The 23,546-nt window shown below is 37.5% G+C and overlaps 1 protein-coding gene across 1 annotated transcript in view; it reads left to right on the top strand.

The window, feature by feature from the left end:
* Window positions 1–23,546, top strand: part of MIPOL1 (mirror-image polydactyly 1) — a 188,196-nt gene that overhangs the window by 83,760 nt on the left and 80,890 nt on the right. Inside the window, exon 10 of the mRNA XM_062577639.1 lies at window positions 9,337–9,444. Within this exon, the coding sequence (XP_062433623.1) occupies window positions 9,337–9,444 (108 nt within the window). The remainder of the gene's footprint in view (window positions 1–9,336; window positions 9,445–23,546) is intronic.

Raw genomic sequence — 23,546 nt, 5'->3', positions numbered from 1 at the left:
CGAGGAGAGCTGAGAGTCGGAGGCCGTGTACGTTCTGCAGGGCAAGGTGTGCAGGGAGAGAAGAAGAAAGGAGGAGAGACGCTGCATTTGAAGGACGGAGAGAATGAAGAAATCAAAGAGGGAAAACAAGTACTTCCTCCTTTAACAGTGAAGGAGAAATAGGACAAAAAAGTGAAATAACTAGTAAAAAGAAAAATTGTAACAAAAAAAAAGTTCATGGCTTGCTTATGGCTAAAAACCTATGTTCCTCTCTTTTATAATGCTTCCATATAGAAGGGAGATGTGCAGGATTTACAGATCTGCAGGAGCAGTGTCTTGAGGCTGTGTGATGAAGAAGTGGCTGGCCACTGTGGAGTCTCTCATTACCTAGCTGAAGACAGAAAAGCAATGGTATATTGGATTATCTACATTTACTAAGTGTTGTGACTGTAATGACCCATTTCATAGTATTACAGCTCTTCGTGCTACCACGTCGTGCAAAAGCTAACACTGGAGTTCAGAACAACCAAAGCTGCTTGGCAAAATAGAGCATAGACAAGTGTGTGGGGGTTGCTGTGACTTCAAGAATAAGGCCTGGATGCTGAGACACTTAGTAAAGGAAGGTCAAAATAGTGCTTTACTGTACTATACAGTATACTATACTGACTGCATTGGGAACTTTCCTGCATGTGTAGTATTTGCTACTCAGCCAGTGTGTAACCAGCTACAGATAGTCAGTAGAATACTTCTGTGCTGGCTCTTTTCCAAGTACTGTACTGATATATGCTCTACTTTGGGGGCAAATTTATTCCCAAATCCCTTTGTTTCTGTATAATTTTAAAGTGATGTTAAGATTTTAGAGTTAGTTACTCTGAATTATTTTCTCGGCAGAAGTTTCTACTCTGAAATTGTCCCCTGAACCTCTTGCTGGAATTTTTGCTATGCACTGAAAGTAAAACTGATCCTATTCCAAGTATTACTGTTCTTATAGGCCTTTATTCAGTGATTTAGAGTTTAGCTAACAAAGATTTACATTTCTTTTTCATTGATTTTTAAAAGAGAATCTTGACTCTTCGATGATATTTCTTCTTGTGGGAAATTCTTAATTCGTATTTTCCATTTGCTGAATTATTTTGGGGTATTGGTAATTTTTTTGTTTTGAATATAATACACTGATGCTTGAACTATATGAAGGTCACTGTACTATGCTGGTTTGTAGTGTTTCTACAACTCTACAGTGGGAAATTAGCTCAAGATAGTAAAGCGTGAGCAAGCATGCTAACCTATTACCTTGCGTACTGCTTATTAGCTTACGTGCTGAGTTTATACATTATTTATTAGAATTAGATACATGAAATTAGAAAACTGAATGAATAATGTGACTTCCATGTAAAACAGAAGTTGCTTATTTATATATGAGAGGCATTTAGGATAAAAGTGCTCTACAACTGGTTGAATGTATTTTTGCTTAATTTCAGACCTAGTACAGTCTCATGAGTAAATGTTTGACTCCAAGTTTTGGGGTTTATGTTCTGATTAGAAACAACAATGAAGAACACAGCAGAGGTGGGGTGCTGGGGAAAAAATGCAGCAAAGAAAGATAAGAAAGAAGGACTCCAATAAACAATTAGAAGTTTATATGCAATACATTAAGTGTTCGCTTATTCTAGTTTCACTTGATGTTTTGCCATATAGAATTTTGTTTTGAGCGGGATCTGCGGGTTGCCTTGGTTTTGAGGATCTGAGAATCTTTTACTGAGTCTAAAGCTGTTAAAAGTATCTGCCAAACCTTAGACCTCAGAGTTCAGCCTCATTGAGTGTGACTAATTATACTGGATAAAGAGAAAACATTGTATTGTATCTCATAACAAAGTACAAAACATCAGAAGTTTGAAGGAAAATAAATTTAGACAGTGTTTGCCCTCTATGCAGAGGTTATGCACTGCATGAGAAATTAAAAAATTGTGCATGCTTTCAAATATGTGGATGATTTCATTCTCTCTCTGCTGTAGCTCTGTTTTGGTAAGACTGCTAGCATGTTCAAAGGGAAGTACATGCATAAATTCTGAGAAGGACAGAAGAGGCAACAAGAGGCCTTGTTTAATTCTTAGGACTTTATTTTTCTGCACTATTTAGGAATATTCCAAAGCCACTTATTTAATATTTTAAATAACTAGCAAAACAAATGTTCCCCTCCTGCCAAACGTGGAATTTGCATAGGAATTAACTTCCTTCAAGGTTTCCAGTGAGTATGATTGAGTTTCTAGGCCTTTGTACAGATTTGTTACACCAAAAGTAATAAAATTGAAAATTACGTGTATCACTATGAGAATAAAAAAGTAGAAAATAGCAAGAAAAGGTATCCCACCAAAAATGAAATCTTAACAATTTTCCAACAAGTTCAACTTCTAGGGTGGTGAATTATACCCTAACATTATATTTCCAAGGGAGTGGGAGGTGAAGTGTTTTTAAGGCCATATTTCACATGTTCTGTTGAAAGAATCTTTTCTCTGGTGTTGACAGTTGGTGGACCTTAGGGTTCTCTATTGCTTAGGTTCAGAAAAAGAAGTTGGATGCTTAAATACTTTTTTTCAATGAACCAATGCTTTAAAGGTCCCATTAGGAAGAATCCTGCTTTTGAATCTTTTGAAGTGCCACATGGCACTAGTCACCAGTGTTCAGGCAACTGACTCAAGCCTGGAATGAAAAAGTTCTCATCTAGAGAACTGAGAGTCTGTGCTGGGGAAACGGCAAATTGTGAAGGAGTTGCAGCAACTCCTGCAGCTGGGGAGCACTGCAGTCAGCAGTGCACTGTTAGTCCAGTGACACAGGCAGCGCACGGACCACGTGTGAGCGGCCCGTGAATTGCACAAGGCTCAAGAACATCAGGTTTTCCTTTCCCTCCTTCTCGCAGCACATTTTTCGCAACTGATGGCGTTGATGAGGAGAGTCTGTGTGCATGGAGCTCTTTGTGAAGTGGATCAAACTTGTCTTGGTCTCTGAAACACCATCACTGAAAGAACAATCAAGGTGTAAAAATAAGTAGAGGATGGGGTTGCGTGGGACTGTAAGCAAAGTAGATATGCATGCCCACAGGTGGCCAGTACTACTGAGTGGCTGCATGTATTATAGACTGGAAAGAGTTAAACTGCCGGCTGAATTTTCTTTTTTGTGCACTTTTAGTTCCTTTAACTGTTAAACGAAAATAAATGAAATCTTGTTTTCTGCTTTTTGAAGCCTTCAGAAATAGTAAGGCGAGGAATGGTAAGAGGAGGCTGAGTCATGTGTACAGCGTAGGATCCGTCTCCTTTAATGCAGCAGGTTCCAAATGACTCACAGTGGCAGGGAGGACAAGAATGTTTCATTTGTGTTTTACTGTGTCTCTTTTGATGGCTTCCGATGGAGCTAGACACCACTGCATTGCTGCAAAAGAAGTGTTTACATTTAAGTGTTTCTCTTACTAATAGAATATAAATTTTTAAAATGCATATGTTTGAGGCCTGAACTCTACAAAAGCACTTCTCTTTTCATGAAATCCCAGTAGTTTTAAGCTGCTGGGCATTGTATAAATAATCATTTAAACACATTTGTTGACCATTTGCCAGAACTTTGAAGAAAAGTCTTTTCTTTAAGTTGTTAGAAAACTTTAATTCAAAAATATAATTTAATGGAAAAATCCTTCTAGTGATTATTATGTGGAAACTCATTTATTTTCATGCAAAAAAATGATTTTTTATGAAAAAGAATGAATTCTATTTATATAAATATAAGTGCTTCCAAACATCTGCAGTTCAAAGTACATAATTCACAGTGACACCAAAGGTTGGTTTGTGTTTTGACTGGAAGACTTTGGTATTATTTTTGTCTGCAAAGGAAGGAGTTGTGTAGCATCCAAGTGGCGCAAGATGTTTGCCTCTCCAGAAATTGCGGTGAATTTCGGACAAGAGACAGACTGTTTAAAAAAAAAAAAAAAAAAAAAAGAAGAAGAAGAAGGAAAAAAAAAGGCAGAAAGGCAGTGGGGAGAAATGGAGAACGTTTGCATTCCACTAGGCATCTTTGAGTTGGGAGCTACTGTAAGGTGTGGATTATAAGAGTAAAATCAGTTGAATTATTTGTCTACTTCATTGTATTCATGTTTCCGCGGATGATAACTGAAAAAATAACAGGTGAAAAAGTAGCCATGTTTTAATCTCATTTTCTTGAGTTATGCAGAATAGCCATTTGCACTTCAGTTGTATGCTGCAGTAAATATATGATAACTATTAGAAATGGATCTCATATCTATGACTTACAAAAGTATCACGCCTCGTAGTAGGATCTTGGTATCCCATGACCTTGTCTTTTAATAGTGCTTATGTATTCCAATCAAAATATGTTTTGTGATATATTTTGCTGAAAAGCATTTTTGTGAAGCTACATAAAGGAAAAAATGCGTTTTGGAAAATATTTCATCTTCTTCCATTCAAATAAACTCCTACTTTACCATAATTTACAGGAGAGAAACCTTTTTCCCAGTTTATTTAGTAGGAACTAGTTTATTTTATTTTTCCCTAACTGAGATGCCAGTTAAGCAAGGTCTTCGTGAATAAAACTCCACACAGGATGCAATGGCTTATTTGCTGCTTAAAGTAGAGGCTCTGATGCACAGTCAAGTAATTTTGCACCACCTGACCCAAGGTGAGCGACTCTGCACTCACTTTTGATTTTTGTCCGACTTAGATAAAAACGTATTAGCTTTAAATTCGATGAGAGAATTAAGCTATCGAATGCTGTCTTGCTTTTGTGAGGGGCTGCAGGTATCTACAGGATCGGCTGTCAATGCACAGAGGCTGCGTGAGACTAACCGAATTGGCTCGGACCCAAACAAAGGTCCACCCACCTCATCGCTCTGACCCCCCTCACCGCCTGTGGTCCAGGCTTCGGGAAAGAGCCCTGGCGCAGGGAAAGCCTGTAGCAGTGCCTCCACCTATACACCCGCCTTTTGTTCCCTTTCCTTTTTATTTTTTTTAAGCAGTCTCATCAATGGAGTCTTGTGTATTCGTGCAGGTTGAATTTACAAGATTGTGGGTTTTGACAAGGACTACAGAATCTGTTCCACCTATGAATGAATGTGTTTTCATAAAATATGATCTTTTGTATGTTTTAATTGGATTAGACATACTGAGATAACATTAACAACAGAATGTAATTCAGAATTAATGAAAGAAGACAGTGCAGAATTTGGCTTTGTTTTAGTCCTGGTGCATTAATTTCGTTAAACTTCGACCCTCAAATCTGTATTAACAGACAAATAAATTTGTCTTTTTCTAGCATATGTAATGTGTTGGCTTTCCCCTCCGCTCCCCCAGCATTTTGCCATAACTTCTGAAGCGGTTAGTTTTAATTCCTGTTAATGAAAGAGTACGGAAAACATTGCACTTTTACATCTATATTTGCTTTTAATATTACTTATAACAGGATTATGTAGCCGTGAAAACTGCATTTGTTGTAAGTAGGTATTACAATTTTCTGTTATTTTCTGCTTGTTTTGCAGTCGCCCAGCTATTCTGTTGCTTCCTCAGCCAATGAGTGTTACAGTACTCTATTTTTCTCTAGAACAAATTTTCACTGAAATTAAAAGAAAAATTGTAATGTGCTCAGTATTACTGTCCAGCTCCATGGAATGAAACCCAGGACACTTACGTCTGTTTCAAAGCGTACGAGCAACTTGACTTCAGCAACTCGGAGTTAAATATGCTTCTGTGTGGGACCTTGTCTTCATGTTGGGTATTATCTTCATATAAACATTAAACTGGATGATTACCAAATGGTTGTGAGGGTTCCGCCCCCCCCCCCGAATGTTACCACTTTGTTGTATTCTATCTTTTTCTCTAATGTTATTTCTCCAATTATTTGCAGATTTTTCTTTACTCTTGTAGAAAGTCTTTGCTGAAACCGTTTACTGTTAGAAAACATTACTGAAGAATCATGTTAAATAATGATCAAAAAGTGAGTCTGTGCAGACATGCCAGGCACCATAGCACCATATTAACATGTTGTAGGTACAAGTTGAGTAAGAAAATGCTGATAAGCTGGGAGCATGTTAAAAATGGTTTGTTTATACAAGTGCTAAAGTTATGTTTGATATGTTAATGCAACCTCATTTTCTAGTGAAGGCCAAACACTATTAAGTGGTTATGTGCATTGATTTTTCTATCTTCTAAAATACTCAATTCATTCTAAACCGTCTTTGCTCCTTTCATGTACCTGCAGCTAGGACCCTCTTTTAACAATCTCTTCCTGGGTAAGCTTCAAGGACTTCACTCCATGGTTTTCTTCTGGTTCCGTTCTTGACCTTTTCATCAGTGTCTCCCAGTTTCCTTGGCATTCTTGAGCTTTGCACCTGCCTTGTCACAGAAAGTCATCGGCAGCTATCGTGGGCTGATCTGGTGCCTTTCTCTAAGGTCCTCATTCTGATGAATCACGTTAGCTAGCGAAAATAGTCATAGGGCTCACTAATAGCCTAATGGTTTAAATGAGAAGGGGGGAAGAACAGCTGTGCTTGCTATCTTTTCCTTTTTTTTCTGAATCTCATGTCTTTGGGGCCTGTTGCTTGCTTTGCTTTTTGTTTTGTGCCTTAGCGGCTCGTGGTATGTCCTGTGCAGGGCATGGGAGTCTCTGTTTGGAAGGACTGCTGCTTTTAGAACGGTGCGGTTGGGTTGCACCGTGCAAGTACGGAAAAAGAGGGAAAATGAGTGCCTGTAGTTGGGAACGGATGATGCTCTAATGAAAATTGTACAAATGGGCACTGATGATAGCTTGAAGAATACTTGGCGTAGGCTTAAAGAGAATCACTGTCTAGCAAGCAGGTTATGTAACGTGAATGAGGCTAAGTTAGGTGGGGAGTTTTTAGAAGGAAAATGCATATTCAGAGAGGAGAACAAACATCAGGGTTTGAGAGAGAAGAGGGGATGTGTTTGTTTCTTAGTACTGCTTCTCCGGCGGCAGGACGCTGCGTGCGTGCAGTTGTCTACGTGACGAAGCTGATCCTTGGTGGGTCGTTGTGTGAAACCTTTTTAGAATGACATGCTGCCGTTTCTGAGGCTCTTAATACCCTTTCCTTAGCTGAGTCTTCGGGCTGTGGTCAAAGTGTGTGCTCCTTGACATCCATCCATGCTGCTTTCTTATTCTTTAAAGTACTCAAAGTATCTGAAGTGAAGAAACAATTTTCTGAATTATCATGCCATCTTTCGAGAGTATTAAGTTCATGGAAAGTTCCCTCTGAGTGCACAATTATAGCTCAGATCAGAACATTTAAGCAACCTGTGTTGCTGTAAAAATATTTTAATTTGTCTCTGACTTCAGGAGGATTATATTTGAACGTTTGCTGAGTATGAATTTTCACAAGTTTGAGATAAAAGGATTTAGATATTTATAATATTTAAAATGAAATACTTCCTTCAGCTCTTAGCTTTCTTGAAAGGATCCATCTGACATGTCCTTTTTGTCAGTGCTGAACTGGATGATGTCTTCTCTTCACTGTGCTCCAGAAAGTATTTTTATATGTTTTCAGAAGGAAATCCAGTTTCTTACTTGAGGCTGCTGGCTTCTTGGAGCCCGGGAGGGAACCAATAAAAACACATGTTCTTTTAAAGAACGTCTATTTTTACTGGACCTTGCTAACAACCAATGACACAGAATTCAAAAAATGTTGGCTGAAATGAATAGAAGGGCTGCATTGTTTAAAACTCTATTTTTAAAACTCTTTTCTCTATAGGAAGATTACACAGAAATTTTTTGACCCATGTAAAAAGAAAAAAAAATGTTTATAGAATACTATTTTTCATGTTAAAAAATAGTTCACATACAAAAATTTTATAGTCCACAACAGTTTTATAAGGCAGATCAAGTGTTAACAGGTAAGAGTGTTGTTATAATGCTTTCACAAACAAGACATTTTAAGATCTTATTTCCTAGACAGCTGGGAATACATACAGTTTGGTTCGTGATTCATTGGAGACCTCTTCTGTCAAAGCACTGTTCCTCGCAAAGCGAGACACTCGTGTGCGAAGGTCAAATTAGGTCGCCATTTCTCTCTGATATCCTCCAAACGGCGTCAAGCAATACGCCACTTCCGCATGCCCAGTTTTTTTCAGATACCAACACTTTTGATGAAATTGAAAGTAAATTAAGGTATGCTACCAATATTGATGTGAAGGTCGTCGTGCCCAGGTTGGCTGGATGGATAGGCCTGCTGGCTCCGCGCTGCTCGTCTTGCGTCATTATCCTACGTGCTGCATCTGCCTGTGGGGTGCCGGAGTCCCGTAGCCAGGGGTTATTTCATGGTCCTCTCCTCGGAGGAGTGAAATGGAGAGCAGAATAAGATCCTTGCGCATGCTGCTCATGGTGCAACCTGGCCTCTATTTCAATATTTTCTTTTGTATTGTCCTGTTTCTTCCCATGTTCTTTTCATTATTCCCATCTAACAGTTTTTCTCATGCATCTTCCTGTTTTCCCTTACTTTCTTTTTGTGCAGCAAAATTTTTTTGTTGGCAAGACAATAATTGTCTGCTGACAACTAATTTAAACTGGCAGTGAGTTTAGCTCTTTGAAACAGGGTAAGTGGGCACAGCATTTTATGGTTACTGTAAAAACTGCAGTATGATTTAGCTAACCGTTTGCAGATCCCTGTTCTTTAGAATACATGTTCAGCTGACAGCAGTAACTATATATGTATGCATGTGCACGCAATAGCAAATGTTAAATTTTTCATTCTTTGTCTTTCAGTTAAATATTTAAATCAAAAGAATCTTAAAACTTCTTTTCTCCAAAGATATGGTGTGTGCTTGGGAATTAGAGTAATCTCTTAGTATGAAAAATATAAGTATAAAATTTACATGTATATTTTTCTAATACAGTGGTGTGTTCTGAATTTGGGAGGAAGGTCTTTAATTTGCTTGCTTTTTAAAGGCATACATATACTTTCTTTATTTCTACTTACTTAATAAATACTTAATAAATGAAAGCGAAAATCTGGCTTTACACTGACATAACTAGGAGAGCTATTTAATCCCAATATCTTTGTAATAATTTTTAATAATTTTAATAATTTTTAATACTTCTTAAAGTGTTTTATAAAATGTCTTTATCTGATACTGAATTTAGGGCTTTTTTTGGCATACGGTTGTATTGGGAAAAAACTGCATAATGATGCACATACAAAGATATCCAAAGCTTTTGGATCGTAACTTGCTTTTGTCTGATGCTTTCTCTGCTATGCAGAAATAGTGATGGAGTTATTTACGTTAATTCATTTGGCTTCCTGGAAAAAAATATGCCCACGCTTCTCTACTTAATGGGATTCTTTCCTCGTTGCAGTGCAAACGGCTGGAGCAGGAGCTTCATCATCTGAAAGAGCAGAACCAGACTTCAGCAAACAACACGAGACATCTGACTGCTGAAAACAATCAAGAACGTGCTCTGAAGGTAAATCTCCATTCCTTCTTGCAGGCAAATTAAGGTTGTAAGCCCCTGGTGCCAGCTTTCTGGGCTGCATATATCAGTTGTGTACATTTCAGCAGAAGTGAGCTATGGTGTTTGCCAACAACCCCTTCTTTAAACACAGATACAGCACCCTTCTGTTATGGTATTATTTTATTTTGTGTATGAAAACAACAAGAAAAAAATAATGTATCCTCCATATTATTGGGCTGTGTTGTAGTAATTAACACTAAATTCTTGGAGCCTGTCCTTGCAATATTGCATTTCATAATGTAAAAAAACCAGCTGTTATTTACTTCATGGTACTTTCACAAAACTAATATTTTAAAGTGTGGCTGTTTGATCTGCTGCTAGCAGTGTGTGCTATATTAATAACGTTGTTGACCTATACTACTAGTGACCACATAGTTGATACTACTATTTGCAAAAGAGTAGCTAGTTGGAATTGGGAAGAGGAATGATAAGTCTTGTCAATAAGAATAAAAATGAGTAAAGAGGAGGGAGAGAGACAGAGAAAGGACAGTGTAAAGTGACAGGTTACTCCTGCTTTGGGTTGAGAAAGTGGTATTGTGGTATTGTAACATCAGTGGAATTGATAGCTGTATAATGAGCAAGCCCATCATGAGTCAGAATAAGAGAAAGTCCCAAATAAGATATGTAAGCATCATGTATGCATATTCAAGTGCTACATTTTTAAAAAATCTCTTTTATGAGTAGTAGAGAGACAATATAAATTCAGGCGAATCTACTCTGTTGATGGAGTGTTGTAATTTTAAAACTGTTTGATTCAGGCAGTAGGATCCAAATGAATCTCATTTATAGGCAGATTTTCCTCTGCCTCCTTTTTATAATTAGGAAAACATCAGTATTAGTGCAATGACTTGATCGATGCAAATTGCAGGAATTAAGGCGACTGCTTTATAGCTTGACATTTCTCAGGAAAAAAAAAGAATAATGAACAAACTGAAAGGTGCTGCACGTCATGCAAATGCTGTATGTTCCATGGGCTTGTAACTACCATTAAAATCTCTGCTGAGTATTGCAAAATCAGGTGTGCAATATTGAGAGGAACCCATCCTCCGATGCCTGGAAATCAGGTCATAAACATTCCAGGACTATTTCTGATCATGGGAATAGAATTTTTGAATGTGGTATCATTAAAAGTATTTGCCAGGCATGGCCAAACTATTTTAAATATATTTTTTTCTTTGATTAATTTCGTGCTGATTTATTTTTTCTATGAGACTGCAAATGTTATGCACATAGTCTTTCTGTGGGAAAACAGCAATATTTTGTTGAAATTATGCTTTTTGCATTTAATATTGTCTGACATAATGTTTTCAGAGCAAGAAGTGACTTAATGGTTTAGAGTGATTTAATTCTAAACCTGGTATTACTCTGTAGCCCCTTTTCTTTAAATAAACTAATTTCTGCCCGGCCTGTCACAGGCATTTTTTGTTTTTTCAAAATTAGAGGTTAACTGGTCGTGCTCTCTTGGAGATGAGAGTCTGGGGAGGAAGAAAGGAATGCTTTTCAGTTTTTGGTAGTCATACTTTAATACTAAAGCCTGTAGGGTTTGTCTCAGTTTATATTGCTGTTGTCGTCAGTGAGGACAGATCCCTCCGAGTACTTCTTAAAACGCTGGTTGGTTGCGTTGAATTCTTGACCTTTAAAATAGGAAAATACCCATCTGAAACGTCGGCAATAGTAGTTGGCTTTGACATACAGCGTATGAGCGGTGGTCTTGACTGGTTCCCGTAAAGCATCCCTTTAAATGGAGAGCCCGTCAGCTCCTGTACCGCGCGCCCGGGGAGCGCAGACGAGCGAGCGGGGCGGAAGCGCTGTCGGTGCTTTCTGGGACTCGGCGCAACGCGCGCCCCGCGGGGCCGGCTCTCCGCTGGCCGGCTTGCTGCCGCTGCTGTTAGCAGCAGAGCTCCCTCTAAGAGCGCTTTCCTGTCTTACTGACAGGTAGTTCCCTCTGATATCTTGGCACGTGCCTCTTCTGTGAAATCCTCTTACTCCTAGCTACCTCGTCCTACCTCTCATGCGCCCTTAGTAGCTATCGTAAATCTGTGCCGCGCACCGAGTGCGTGTACAGACCGAAGAATCCACTCCTGGCGGCTCCAGATCGTCCTCTGGGTCGTCTGATCGTTTTCAGAGAAATATGACAGGCAATTTGTCTCTCCAGGGCAGAGTAAAGTATCAGCACAACTATTTTTGTTTTCGGTGTATCCAGAATACTGCTTTTACTTTAATGACCTCTGCATGCAAATCGGAAACTGTACTATATACCGTTAATTAGACTGTAAACACCTGTCTTGGAGAGGGAGCCCGTGTAGTCAGTCTTTGTCCATCTAGGATAGATTATATTAAGAGATTTTTTTTTTTAGCAATAAAAAAACTTTGATTTTCCCTAGTCTCTTAAGCTTCGTTGGTGTTGTCCAATCAGTCCACATTAGTGAAATATGTGCTACAGTGAAGTGGTAAAAGTATATTGTGATAAAGATGACAAATTAGAAATTTGATGCTGTAGATTTGCTTCAAAGAGTAATGGAAGGGTAAATGTCAGATGTGGTGTAAGGATACTTACAATCTTAACCAAAGGAGAGTAATCAGGATCAGCCAGATTAAGGGTGGTATAAAAGTCTGTGATAAAAGCTGCAATCGTTGCCTCTCTGGGGTCCTAAAATACACTTAAACAATAACCTGTTGGGAATTGTCATTCTTACTTTTTAAAATCATCTTACAGCAGTGAGTTGCTCAGAAAGAATAAAAATTATAAGACCGCTATACCCAAGTAACCTGTTTCACTCCACCCATGATATGGTGCAATAGTTAAGATAAACTACAAACTTTCAGGTTTAATTTTAGTTATATTGACTCTCAGAGCTGCGGCCACTCGTTTGAGACATGAGCAGCGCGTAGGCGTCTGACTAGGGGAAAGCAGTGGAGAGAGACAGCTTTTAGCTGTGGGAGAGTTGCCCTAAGAAGCAGAGACTGTAACTACTTTACACAACTCTTTCTGCAGGGTATTGATTATTTGTAACCGATCAACTCTTTCAGGGGAAGAGGAAAGGAGAAAAACCTGCAGAGTAGTGCTGATGAAAAAAGTCTAAACACTCAGTCAAGACATGTTCCTGCAGATACACGTATACGAGGGACCCTTCATGGGAGGGATGCTCTGGATGCATTTCCGAGGGGGGGGGTTAACCACCCTACGGATAGTACTATTCTCCCTGCAGTGAGTTTTACAAACATTGGTAAAATTTAAGTAAGCAGTGGTTAATAATAGTACTCTAGAGAATGGTGTCTATGGCATCCAAGCAAAGGTCTTTGAGGGTGCTAGTATCATGGCCAAAGTAACATGGTGGAGAGTTAAGAAAGAACAGGTAACGGATTAACAAACTTTCCCGTTTTTACACTGGTTTAGAAAACTTTTGAGGTTACCTGCAGATTACAATGTGAAGAAGCACTTGAAAGAGGAAAGCAAGGAATTGCGGAGTACTTGGATGCTTTCAGAAGTCTCTAACCCACCTAACAATTTCTCTTTTATTTAGAAGGCATGACAGATAATATAATGTGGTTTCTGATTCCATAGGGAGGGTGTCAATCATTTTCTGTGTATATATTCTGCTGTACTAACTGCTGTTGGATGCTTTGCACTCTGTGATGTGGAATGGCTGTGTAATCTTAACTCCTGCAATGATTTTTAGAAGTGTAAGCCCTTTGTAGGGTTCTGGTTTAAAAAGTGCTGGCAGTAAATTGGCCAGATCACAAAGATGATGTAAGCTCTCATACATGCTTTTCTTTTTTAACATTCTTTTAGTACCTGTGTCACACCTGAGGATCGTGTCAAATAAAATGCATTGTACACAGGGCATGCTGTATACTCACATGCTATCCAATTTCATCTTAGTATACAGTATAGCATCTCCATGTGTTTGGTCAGATAGCTTGTCTTAACTAATCTCTGCCATGCATATTAGTACTATGGGATTTAAAGTTCACGTTTTTAATGAATTTATTGAATAGAGCATTCCATGCAGTGACGGTGATTCGGTCCCACAATGCCAAGTTGGTGTTCCTATTTATTAATATTCTTATTGTCATAGAGGATTATATTAATTGAATGAAAAGGTTGATTTCAAATCTTCCCCTCTCCCTCCCCCCAAGTAGTGCCCAGGACAATACAGAGGTCACAGAGTGAAGAATGTGGGCCTCTATTTCCATACTTAAAGTAAAAATAATCCCCTTCTGTCTGAAACCATTTAAAAAAATCTCTTATAATATTTCAGATTGAATTATGTCTAAATCTTTTAGGGATAATTGCTTCCTAAGGGCCTATACATTTGTGCTCTTAGTACGTTTTCATAAAATAAGATCTACAGAGTACTTTGCAGGTCTAATGTGTCAGGGTCTATATGTAAGATTATTCATTTGTGCTTGGCCTTCATAATTAACATTTGGTCTCTACTGATTCTGATAAATGTATTCCCACATTATACTGAAATAACTGATTCAATTAAACATAGAAAAGTTCAAGAATTGCTGGTTTTCATCAGTATTCAAATATCATTGTGGATCATTTTGTTACTGTTGGCTTTGTCATGTATAGTATTTGAATACAGAGTTTTAAGTAATGTTCTTATAAAGAAGAGCAAAGGTTTTGCCAGTTTGAATGTCCTGTTTGCTGTATTGAAAAAAGAAATAAGTCTTGTGAAACCTATAACTTAATATGAAAATTAATGGAAATTGTTTAACTGGATTTGAATGCAACATACACAGAAGTGGGGTTTTGGGTTTTTTTTGTTTTTTTTTTTTTTGTTTTTTTTTTTCCCTCCCCCACAGGCGTATGATTTAATTTTGAATTGGGCACTACGTTCTTTTTAAAGCAACTATTAATCTGCCTTAACCACTGAAGAGACATACTAATTTACTTTCAAGCCAAACTCTTAAAGTGGAGGAAAGGCTGTTCCATGATGATACACAAATTGGGTGCCCTTTAATGACTTAATGAGTTTGCTCTAGCCAAGCATGATGTCATTAGAACTTGCAAAGGTTATTCATCTTCTTCAGAGCTGTTAGGATGTTAATCTTTGGCTATGAATGGCTATTTTTTTGTTGTTTTTCTGATAAACTAGTCTTATTAGCTGTGATTTTCTGTAGAATTAATCCTCCATGTTTCTGTCATTGTATCAAGAATATCATAAATTTGGAGTTAGAGGCAAGAACCCGTCAGAGATTTCTCCAGAGTAGGTGCATCGCTGGGTGTCTCAAAGCATGTATAGCTGATGTCATCTACTTTCTGCTGACATAAAAAACATGTTGGGGCAGGAAATCTATAATGCGTAGCAGCTCGGTAGTTCCAGTGATGATGCCTATGAAAAAGCCACTCTGGAATGCTTAAATTAAGAAGTCCCTGATGCCCTTCATAAATTGTGTGAAGCTCTGTTTTAAATCCCAGGCATTCCAAGATTCTTAGCGTGGAAACCATTTTTCCATATCTGCTTGGCTTCAGCAGCCACAAGAACAAATCTAGCTGAGTATTCAACCAATCATCCATGAAGAGCACAATCACAGAAGAATTTGGTGCCGTAATGAGCTTAAAAACATTAAACAAGCTTGAAAATGAAGTTTAAAATGTTAGCTCCTGATGAAAAGCATGGAATATTCTTTTTATTTATATGTACAATATAGGCTATGGAATAAAGTGCTTTTAACTGTGGCCCTTATCTGCAAAAAAATAAGTCATAATAGTATTGCTTTTACTTTTAGTGGATTCCAGAGCTTAGTTTTAATAAGCTTAGAGCTGATCTCTGACTAGAAAGCATCTGATTTTTTTCCTGACAGAGCCATGCACTTTTATTATACTCCTGTAATCCAGGGAAACTTGCCTGAACCAGATATAGGAAACTGAGAAGTTGAAATCTTGTCTCTTCTATGCAAATTTCAGTGCAGCATACTATTTTTATATTTTACTACAGTCATTAATTGTGTTTTAGACGACACTTACGAAAAGCCTTAATGACTTTCATATAGTCATTCAAATGAAAGGAGACCAAGCAGTGATTCTTCTTCACCTGTTGTGACCTCAGGTCTGCCAAAATTGGTTCAAAGCAAAGCAGTGTGTGGGGGAGAGTTAATGTTTGCTGGCAGCACAACATTTATCTTGAAAATGATCCTCAGAAGAGCTGTAGCCATCTAATTAATTATACTTGTCTAGATCATTCTATGTTTTACTCAGTCTGAGTATTCTTCAGGTTGACAGCTGCACAAGAATGGCACCAAATGTGCCTTAATATACTGAACGATAGCTAAAAGAGTCTTTTCACCTTGCCTGATGAGCTTAAGTCTTCCTTCTATCCAGTTAACAGATGCTGAAGGTTTCTGACCAAAGCAGATGGATTAATTGAACTTTGATTCAGTTCTAAACATTTAGGAATCTACTATTCATTCACACTTTGTATCTGATGTCAACTTTCATCTGCTCTACTAAAACTTCCTTGGAGGTCTGTTGATTTTCATTTGATGGCTTTCAAATCTGTCTTTGCCACCAGATTACCCATGACAATGTTACCCACCAACAAGCTGTCTGTGCATACTAGAAATGTTCCGTTGTCGTTGGGGATGATGTGATTATTCACACTTGTTGGCTGGATCTCCAAAAAAAAGGAGTTTTTTGGCCTCTGTTTCATAGATAGAAATGGTCTTCCCATGAAATCAGTCACTGTTACTACCTCCAGTTAGCAAAAAGATTATTTCTGATGAGTGCAGCATGTTCTTAGTGTGCAGTATTTTGGTTTCGACTTACTCTGAATTTGGATCATCATTCTCACAGTCACCTAGATTGTTTCTATGTCGTCACTTTGGTGTGTAAAGCATAATCTCTGTCATGGTAATAGGCTTCTGTGACCACAAACTTTCTATTAACAGGCCTGTCTTCCATTTTTTTTCACTCAATCATCTTTAATTGTGCATCTGCACATCTCATATTGACTTTATGAGTATTTTTCTTTGTTCTTTGTGGATTTGGGATGGATCTCAGATCTATATTCCAGGAATATGTATCCTGAAAAAAATAGATCTTCTGAAGTTCCAGAAGATGCTACAAACTGTACAAGCATCCTGTGACCACCTAGGAAGGTGTCTGTTGCACACTATTCTACTCTGGTATTTACTTTTTTCAAAAAAAAAAAAAAAAAAAAATCTATTAAACTAGAATGATAAACCTTGTGACCACCGCCAGTAGTAGGGGGTTGTCACTCCAATCATGGGTGCATGTTTCTTTCATTCTGTCCAATAATATATCAATATAAGTACTACTATGAACCTTTGCAGCACCTGACCAGGTGCCATATAGCTGACATTCAAACAGATATAAGCATTTTTTCTCTTTCCGTTTAGTATGGAGTTTCATTTTAGGATTACATGCGTCAAGAGTGAAGGGTATATGTTAATCTAATTATAAATCAATGGCAGAGAAAAATCTGATGCATCAGACCTACCAACAGAAAACTAGGACTCCCTCCTATAAAACAAATATAACGTGTGTGTGTGTGTGTTATAAAGTATGTATATATACATACTTTATATAAAACGAATTTCCAAACTCTGTTAAGAGACTCTAAAGCTGAAGTCATTTTCTGCAATGTTTAGATAAGTCCTTACCATTAGTTTCTGTTAATAACAATGTCCTTAAGCTCTTACTTAAAATCCTAGCCTACAGTTTTTTAAGTGACCAGCCTCCCTAGCTTTACATGAAAGAATATGGGAAATGTTCCCAACATCAAATCTTAAAGCTTATGCTAGCGTAATTTTCAACATTTATCAATATAGGGCCATAATAAAGCAAATACAAAACAATATTTTGCCAAGCACAATTTTTCCATTTCTTAAATGATGCTGATAAAATATATCAGATGTAATGAATAAAGAAGCAGAGTGGTGTTGTTAGGTGCTATTTTTTTATTTCCTAAAACTTGCTTTTATGCATACAAAATCCTTCGTTCACACATGCAGAGAAGTGTCATAGACGCTAATTTCCAATCATTTTTCAGTGTCTTACTGTATATCTTTTGTTTTATATGATGCACGTAAAAAGGTTCCTCTTTTAGTCTGAGCAGCAGCTATAAACAAAATCTTGAATCTGAATGCTTGATGACATGTCAGTTAGTTGTCCTACAATAAAATGCGTAAAAGGTGGTAGTCTAAGCCTTTGTGCAAAAGGCAAGCTCTACAGGAGCATTAAACTGCAAAGGTCTTGCTCTGACCCATCCGTGACCTTCTTATCTAAAAGGCCTCACAGGATTAATAGAATCTTCTTTAGGTTGTGGGTAGAGGAGACCAGGGATAATGTAGAGGGTCAGAATTATTTGCTAAAAAGGAATCTTTGGACTTTGTGAAATTTTATCCAGGTTTCTTTTCTGAAGTGGAGAGCCCCTTACGAAGATTTTGCATGCATTGATCTTATTAAGGTATGGCTTTGTGTAGAGCACGGAGAGAGATGGCAAAAGAGGATGCTGAAAATCTGAGTCCTTAATACGATCTCAAGGATGCAGACTAGCCTTGGCTCAGAAGCCCTAGGACACTACGTGTTTACTCTTACTGTCTTTCTAGTGTGATTTGAAAATCTTTTCCTTCTCAGATGAGAAGCCTTTTTAGAAGATTTTAGAATTAATCACAGAATCAAAAATGAGAAAAAAAGATGTGTCAAAAGAGCCTGTATTCAGAATTTGCAGTTTTTGTGCTCAGCCATTGTTTACTTAGAGGAGTCAGGATTCGCATTTCCTCCACTTTAATTTCCATCCATTTATTTGATCGGGTGCAGAAGTGTATCTGTGATAGCAAGGAACTTATGCTCCTAGATCAGTTAGAGGCTGTTGAAAACTCAATTTTTTTCTTATAAAGAGGAACAAAATCCTGATACTGTGTGTGGGCAGGGTGGAGGTGTAAAGGAAAGGAGGATTCTGCTGTGCACTCACTTGGGTTTCTAGGAGGAAGAGATGTGCTCCTTGCATGCAGTAGATGTGTACTTCTGCCCTGGCAGATACGTGGCATGAGGGGAATGCCTGAAGAGCAGAAGGAGCTAATGGACTTGAATCTATTTTGATCTTTTTATTTTTAGCCTTGAAAGTAAGCTTTACGAAGTAAAACATTCCTCATCTCTCTTCCAGTAGATCTTCACAGTTTCTGTAATGAGATTATGGACTGGCTCGACTCTTGCTTTTCTCTGAGTAAGCTTTAGAGCAAGTTATAGTTTAGGATTTGAGTAGTAAATTTGAAAGTGTAATTCAGTAATTCTGAGTTTCCTGTAACTGTAAAATAACTGTGCAAGCCCACTTGTGCTCCACTTATTCCAAAAGTCTATTAATATTACCTTTACTGATTAATACAAGCACAGGTAGAATTTTGGCATATGAAATAATTAACTTTGCTTTTTATTGTTTATGAGACTTCAAGGGTACAAAGTAAGGGTCACATCAGTAGTAGTATGTCAGTACATTAAGATTTCAACTCAGTATGTATTAGATATATCTTTAAAGAAGATTGAAAAGGTCTGGTATCTCAAAGAAGGTCTGATCTCTCCTGTAAAATACAGCATTTAAAACTTCAATTCGTTATGCCTCCAAAATATAGTTCAGCTGTATTGTTACTGCAAAAATTCAGCCTTCATGAATGGAAAGGTAAATATATCATACAAAAAAAGCAACAGAAAGGTGAAATGAAGAAAGAACTGCCTTTGAACTTTGAATGGGGAAGTAAAGTAGCAAACACTATGGTGCATAGTAAATAAGTGTGTGTCACATTTTCTGAACATGATATTAATGTGAATTGGTAATTGTGTTAAGCTGCTAAGCAGCTAAATTTGCAATTTCAAATTAAATTCAAGGACCATGTCATTTTGTACTGAAATTCAATATATAAAGAATCCTGCTGGGACTTCATTTACTGATCTGTATTGGTTGATAGTGGATTTTTCCTCCTCCAAAATTGATTTTCTACTTAAAACTGAATAAGATGACACCTGTTCTTACTAAATATACTCAGATTTTATTCAGTTTCATAAATTTGCGATTTCCTTGTGTCAGAAGGTTGAATCACAGTTAAGGTGATTATTTCAATGCTTCTTTGTTTTTTTGTTTTGTTTTTTGTTTTTTGTATTTTTTTTTTTTTTTTTACATTATATACCTGTTACACTGAAGGATTATTAAGGTGTTACCACTGTGACTTGCACAGAGGGTTCTTTCTTAAAACATAACTTGGCCACACATTTTGAAAAATGGAGAGAACTTGCATCAGTACAATTTCCAATGCTCTCTGTATAAAAACATCCTTTGGCTCAGGCATTCAGATACTGAAGCTAATCTTGCAGACTGGGCCCTGTGTCGGTGAACATACGCAGTGGGGAATCTGCTGGAGAACAGTCCTGCTGACTTCAATGGTTACTACTGGAAGACCTAGACCTCGAGGAGAGGTGAAGCCTTTCTTGTTTGATTTAGAAGCTTGTGAACTCCACGTGTACTTAAATTTTAATGGACCTCTGTCTCAAATCTGTCAGATCTTAGAGGTGCTGTGCGCGACACCTGAGCTGTTAAAGCAGCACTCAGAGACCAGTGGAAATGCTCTGTAAACTTTTTTGCAGGAGCTGTGCATCTTACGTGGTACCAGGAGATCTGGTAAGAATCCCTTAACGCTTCACTGGAACTTTCGGAAAAGCTCATGCTAGAAAACATTTTAATAAGAGAAATCTCTAATGTCTGCATTGAAAGAATCAGTTATCCTGTCTCAATGATAAACATCGTATCACTTCAAAATCTTTCCTTTTTAAATCTCATTAAGAGCACCTGTACTTCTACATTGTCCTTACTGAGTGAATCGTGTAAAATACCTCGTTTAATCCTTTATCCCATACCCTAAAAGGATGAAACTATTTATACAGGTCTTAGCTTAAAAAAATGGAACTGTGGTTGCCTCTACTGTCAAACAACGGAGTGAACGGTGTGAGGACACTACTTGGTGCCACCTAGCTGCATTTTGCAGAGACAGAGACCTCAAACTTTTCCTTGGAAAAATACTGTGTAGTCTAGAATGGAGACTTAGCGTTCCAAATATTTTGAAGAGCAGTTTTTTGTAATATTTTTGAATATTTTAAAACACTAGATATATATTGATGTAACATTATCAAATGAAATGAATTGGTTTGAATTGGTTATCTGTTCCTCTTTCTCACCATTGAGCTCCAATTGCCTTAGATGTTGAGGGAGAGAGAAGAACAAGCTGAAATCTTGGGAATGGTGCTGATAGCCACTTCCATTTAGAACTGCTACCAATGTGAATGTGAACAGCAAAAATACTCATTTTCCAAACTAGATAAAATTAAATCTGTTTATCTAGCCTATTAAATCGGTGTGCCAACTTTCAAGCAGATGCAGTTTTAAGCTGTGTAGATGCTAAATCCTGAAACATTTGGTGTATAAACAAAAAAGCTGACATCAAATATAGCATTGTTACTAGACATAGTAATGGTGTATATGTGCTGTATTCACATAAAATAGGAATGTGATTGCTTTTTTTGTATGTTGCTTGGGGTTTTTTCTTATGTTAGAGTATTAAAACAGATATTAAATTTTATCATTAATGCAGTGCGTGGTCTCTCTTCAAATCCCCTTAATTACAGATTGACTCCAAGGATTAGACAGCATGGATTTTAATTTTAACTGAAACAAAAAGGAAAGCTGCTTAAAAATTATTCTTGCTGAGTGACTTCTCGGACCACAAAACAATTTTTAACATCTTTTGACAAGTGCTGTCAAATTTAAATCAGGGCAGAGCTGCATGCACCTTCAAACTCCAATTTTATCATGTCTACTTCCCAAATGTTTTATTAACTTTGTGCTCAGAAAGGAATGTCTCCTTCTCATATTTTTGTTTTTTGAGTTATTCTTTAGGAAAAAAAGACTTGCAGTCTTGCTGAGATGTGTTTATGTTTGAAGAAAATGACATCAGACTTCATGCTTCCTTTCTTTAGTAATTTGAAAAAAATTACCAAGCAGAATGGATGCTGTAGCAACAACAGCGTATTTCACACCCTGACATTGTTTCCATTCTGACCCCTGTCTTTAAGGCTTACGAGCTGACATGCTGAAAACATCATTCCAGCCTGAAACTTAGAATAGCAGGTCTCAGTCCAGAAACAACATTTTCACAAACTGAGGCTTAATCCAGTAAGCCTTAAGCAAGAAGCTACTTCTGTGAGCACGTATTATTCGTAGGACTAAGACTCGTGGAATCGGGGCTCCATTTTTAGTCTGTTGCTTACAGGGTTTTTTTAATCGTTTCTTAAAAGATGAAATCGCCTTCTGAATTTGTCTGTTTCATTTACCAAAATCATTTTTCTCAGTTAAAGTTTAGTACTATTTTTCAGTGTTTTCCTGCATATCTCCTGCCAGTTCTCTGAAGATGCGTAGGAAAAAAGCTGTTTGCAAAGGTGTCGCGCAAGAAACGCGCGAGACGGGGTACGCCCGACTCGTCCTCAGCCCCCCAGCTCTCAGAAGCTGCGTTCAGGTTTCTTACTGCAAAGATCTGCTGCTTGTCTGACTGAGTAATAACGCTGAATCGAAAGGCTGGAGGAGTGAGAAATTAGCTTTTGGCCAGGAAGTCGATATAGTGCTGAGGGATAAATCCATTGCTGCGTGTAAGGTAGTTGGTAGTTTGAGAAAGTTTTCCTGCCTCCAGTTTGTTAGCGGGCTTTCTGAGGCTCCACAGATCTGCAAGCAAATATCGTCGTTATTGCTGCTTCTTTCAATGGGGTAAAATTACTGCACTTGAAAGGGCTATTTCAAAAAATGTTTCTATTTTTTTAACTCTCTGAATTACTGCCATCAAGATGTTCAATGCTTTTTTTCCCATGGTGTGTTAGCACACTTTTTTTAATGCATCAAATAAAGCTTTATTGCTTTGCATTATTCTATTAAAGCATAAATCCTTCCTACGTTAATGGAAAACTATTCTTAATACAAACCAATAACCAGGCTAATTTATACCCAATATTGTTCTAATTTGTCCGTTTTCTATAGTAGCTCAGCAGTGTGTTTTTTCTGGTCATGTGTGCAAAATGCAGAGGCCAGAAATAGCAAGAAGTCAGACTAAATGGCGAATACGCTTGCTTTTTATGGGTTTTGTTGCTATGGCTTAACATATGTAGATTAAGAAGCGTGTTTGCATGTGTGATTTCTTTGAAGTATTTGTTAGCAAATGCACAGCACAGAGTGACACTGACTAATGACAGAAATTTGGTGCTTAACGTTCATTACAATTATATTCTGTTGGTTATCTGTAATAAGGCTTTGAATGTATTATTGGTCAGACTTTTAGTAACATAGACAAAATAGTTCATAGTTTTCTTCAAAAACAAGTTTAAATGGCCTAAAATAAATAACAATAACTGCTTTTTTTTTTTTTTTAACGTGAAGTTTAATTTTGCAAGTCATCTTTTGAGGCCTGTTGTGTGAAATAGCAGTGAACGTTCTTGAATGCTCAGTGACGTTAGTAGGGGACGGGGAGGCTCCAGGCTCTTCAGGCAGATCTTCTCAGAAGTAATACTGACCCTATACCGTGCCAAACAAAATCTAGAAAAAGGAAAAATCCTGCTTGTGTCCTAACATAAATAAATGTATGCATGAGCGCTATCTTGCGTAGAAGTTCATGTTTGTTTAACTTCCAGCAGAGGACACAGTCTGGCATCTTTTTTTTTTTTTTTTTTTTTTTTTTTTTTTTTTCTTTTTCCATACGGGCTGGGTAAGCATCTATGTCAAAAAGAAAATCACCCTTGAATCTGGTGGCTGAGACTGATAGGAAAACATCATCCTTTAAAATAAATAATACCTGATTTTGGGCACTGTCTTTTCAACAATACTATATGTTTGCAACACATCCATTGCTGGTATAGGTGCGAAGGTCACACAGTTTTGAATATAAAATTTCAGGAATTTTTATCTGTTGTATCTTGGTTTTGATATTTAGATTATGAACCAGATATGCAGTCTGAGGTGTTGCTAGGGCTGTTGGTTTCAGGCCAAGCAAAACCA

This window comes from Rhea pennata, chromosome 5, assembly GCF_028389875.1.
Source record: "Rhea pennata isolate bPtePen1 chromosome 5, bPtePen1.pri, whole genome shotgun sequence".
In the NCBI taxonomy this organism is placed as follows: Eukaryota; Metazoa; Chordata; class Aves; order Rheiformes; family Rheidae; genus Rhea; species Rhea pennata.
Note: the sequence above shows the minus strand (reverse complement) of the source record. Positions and strands in the feature narration are given on the sequence as shown.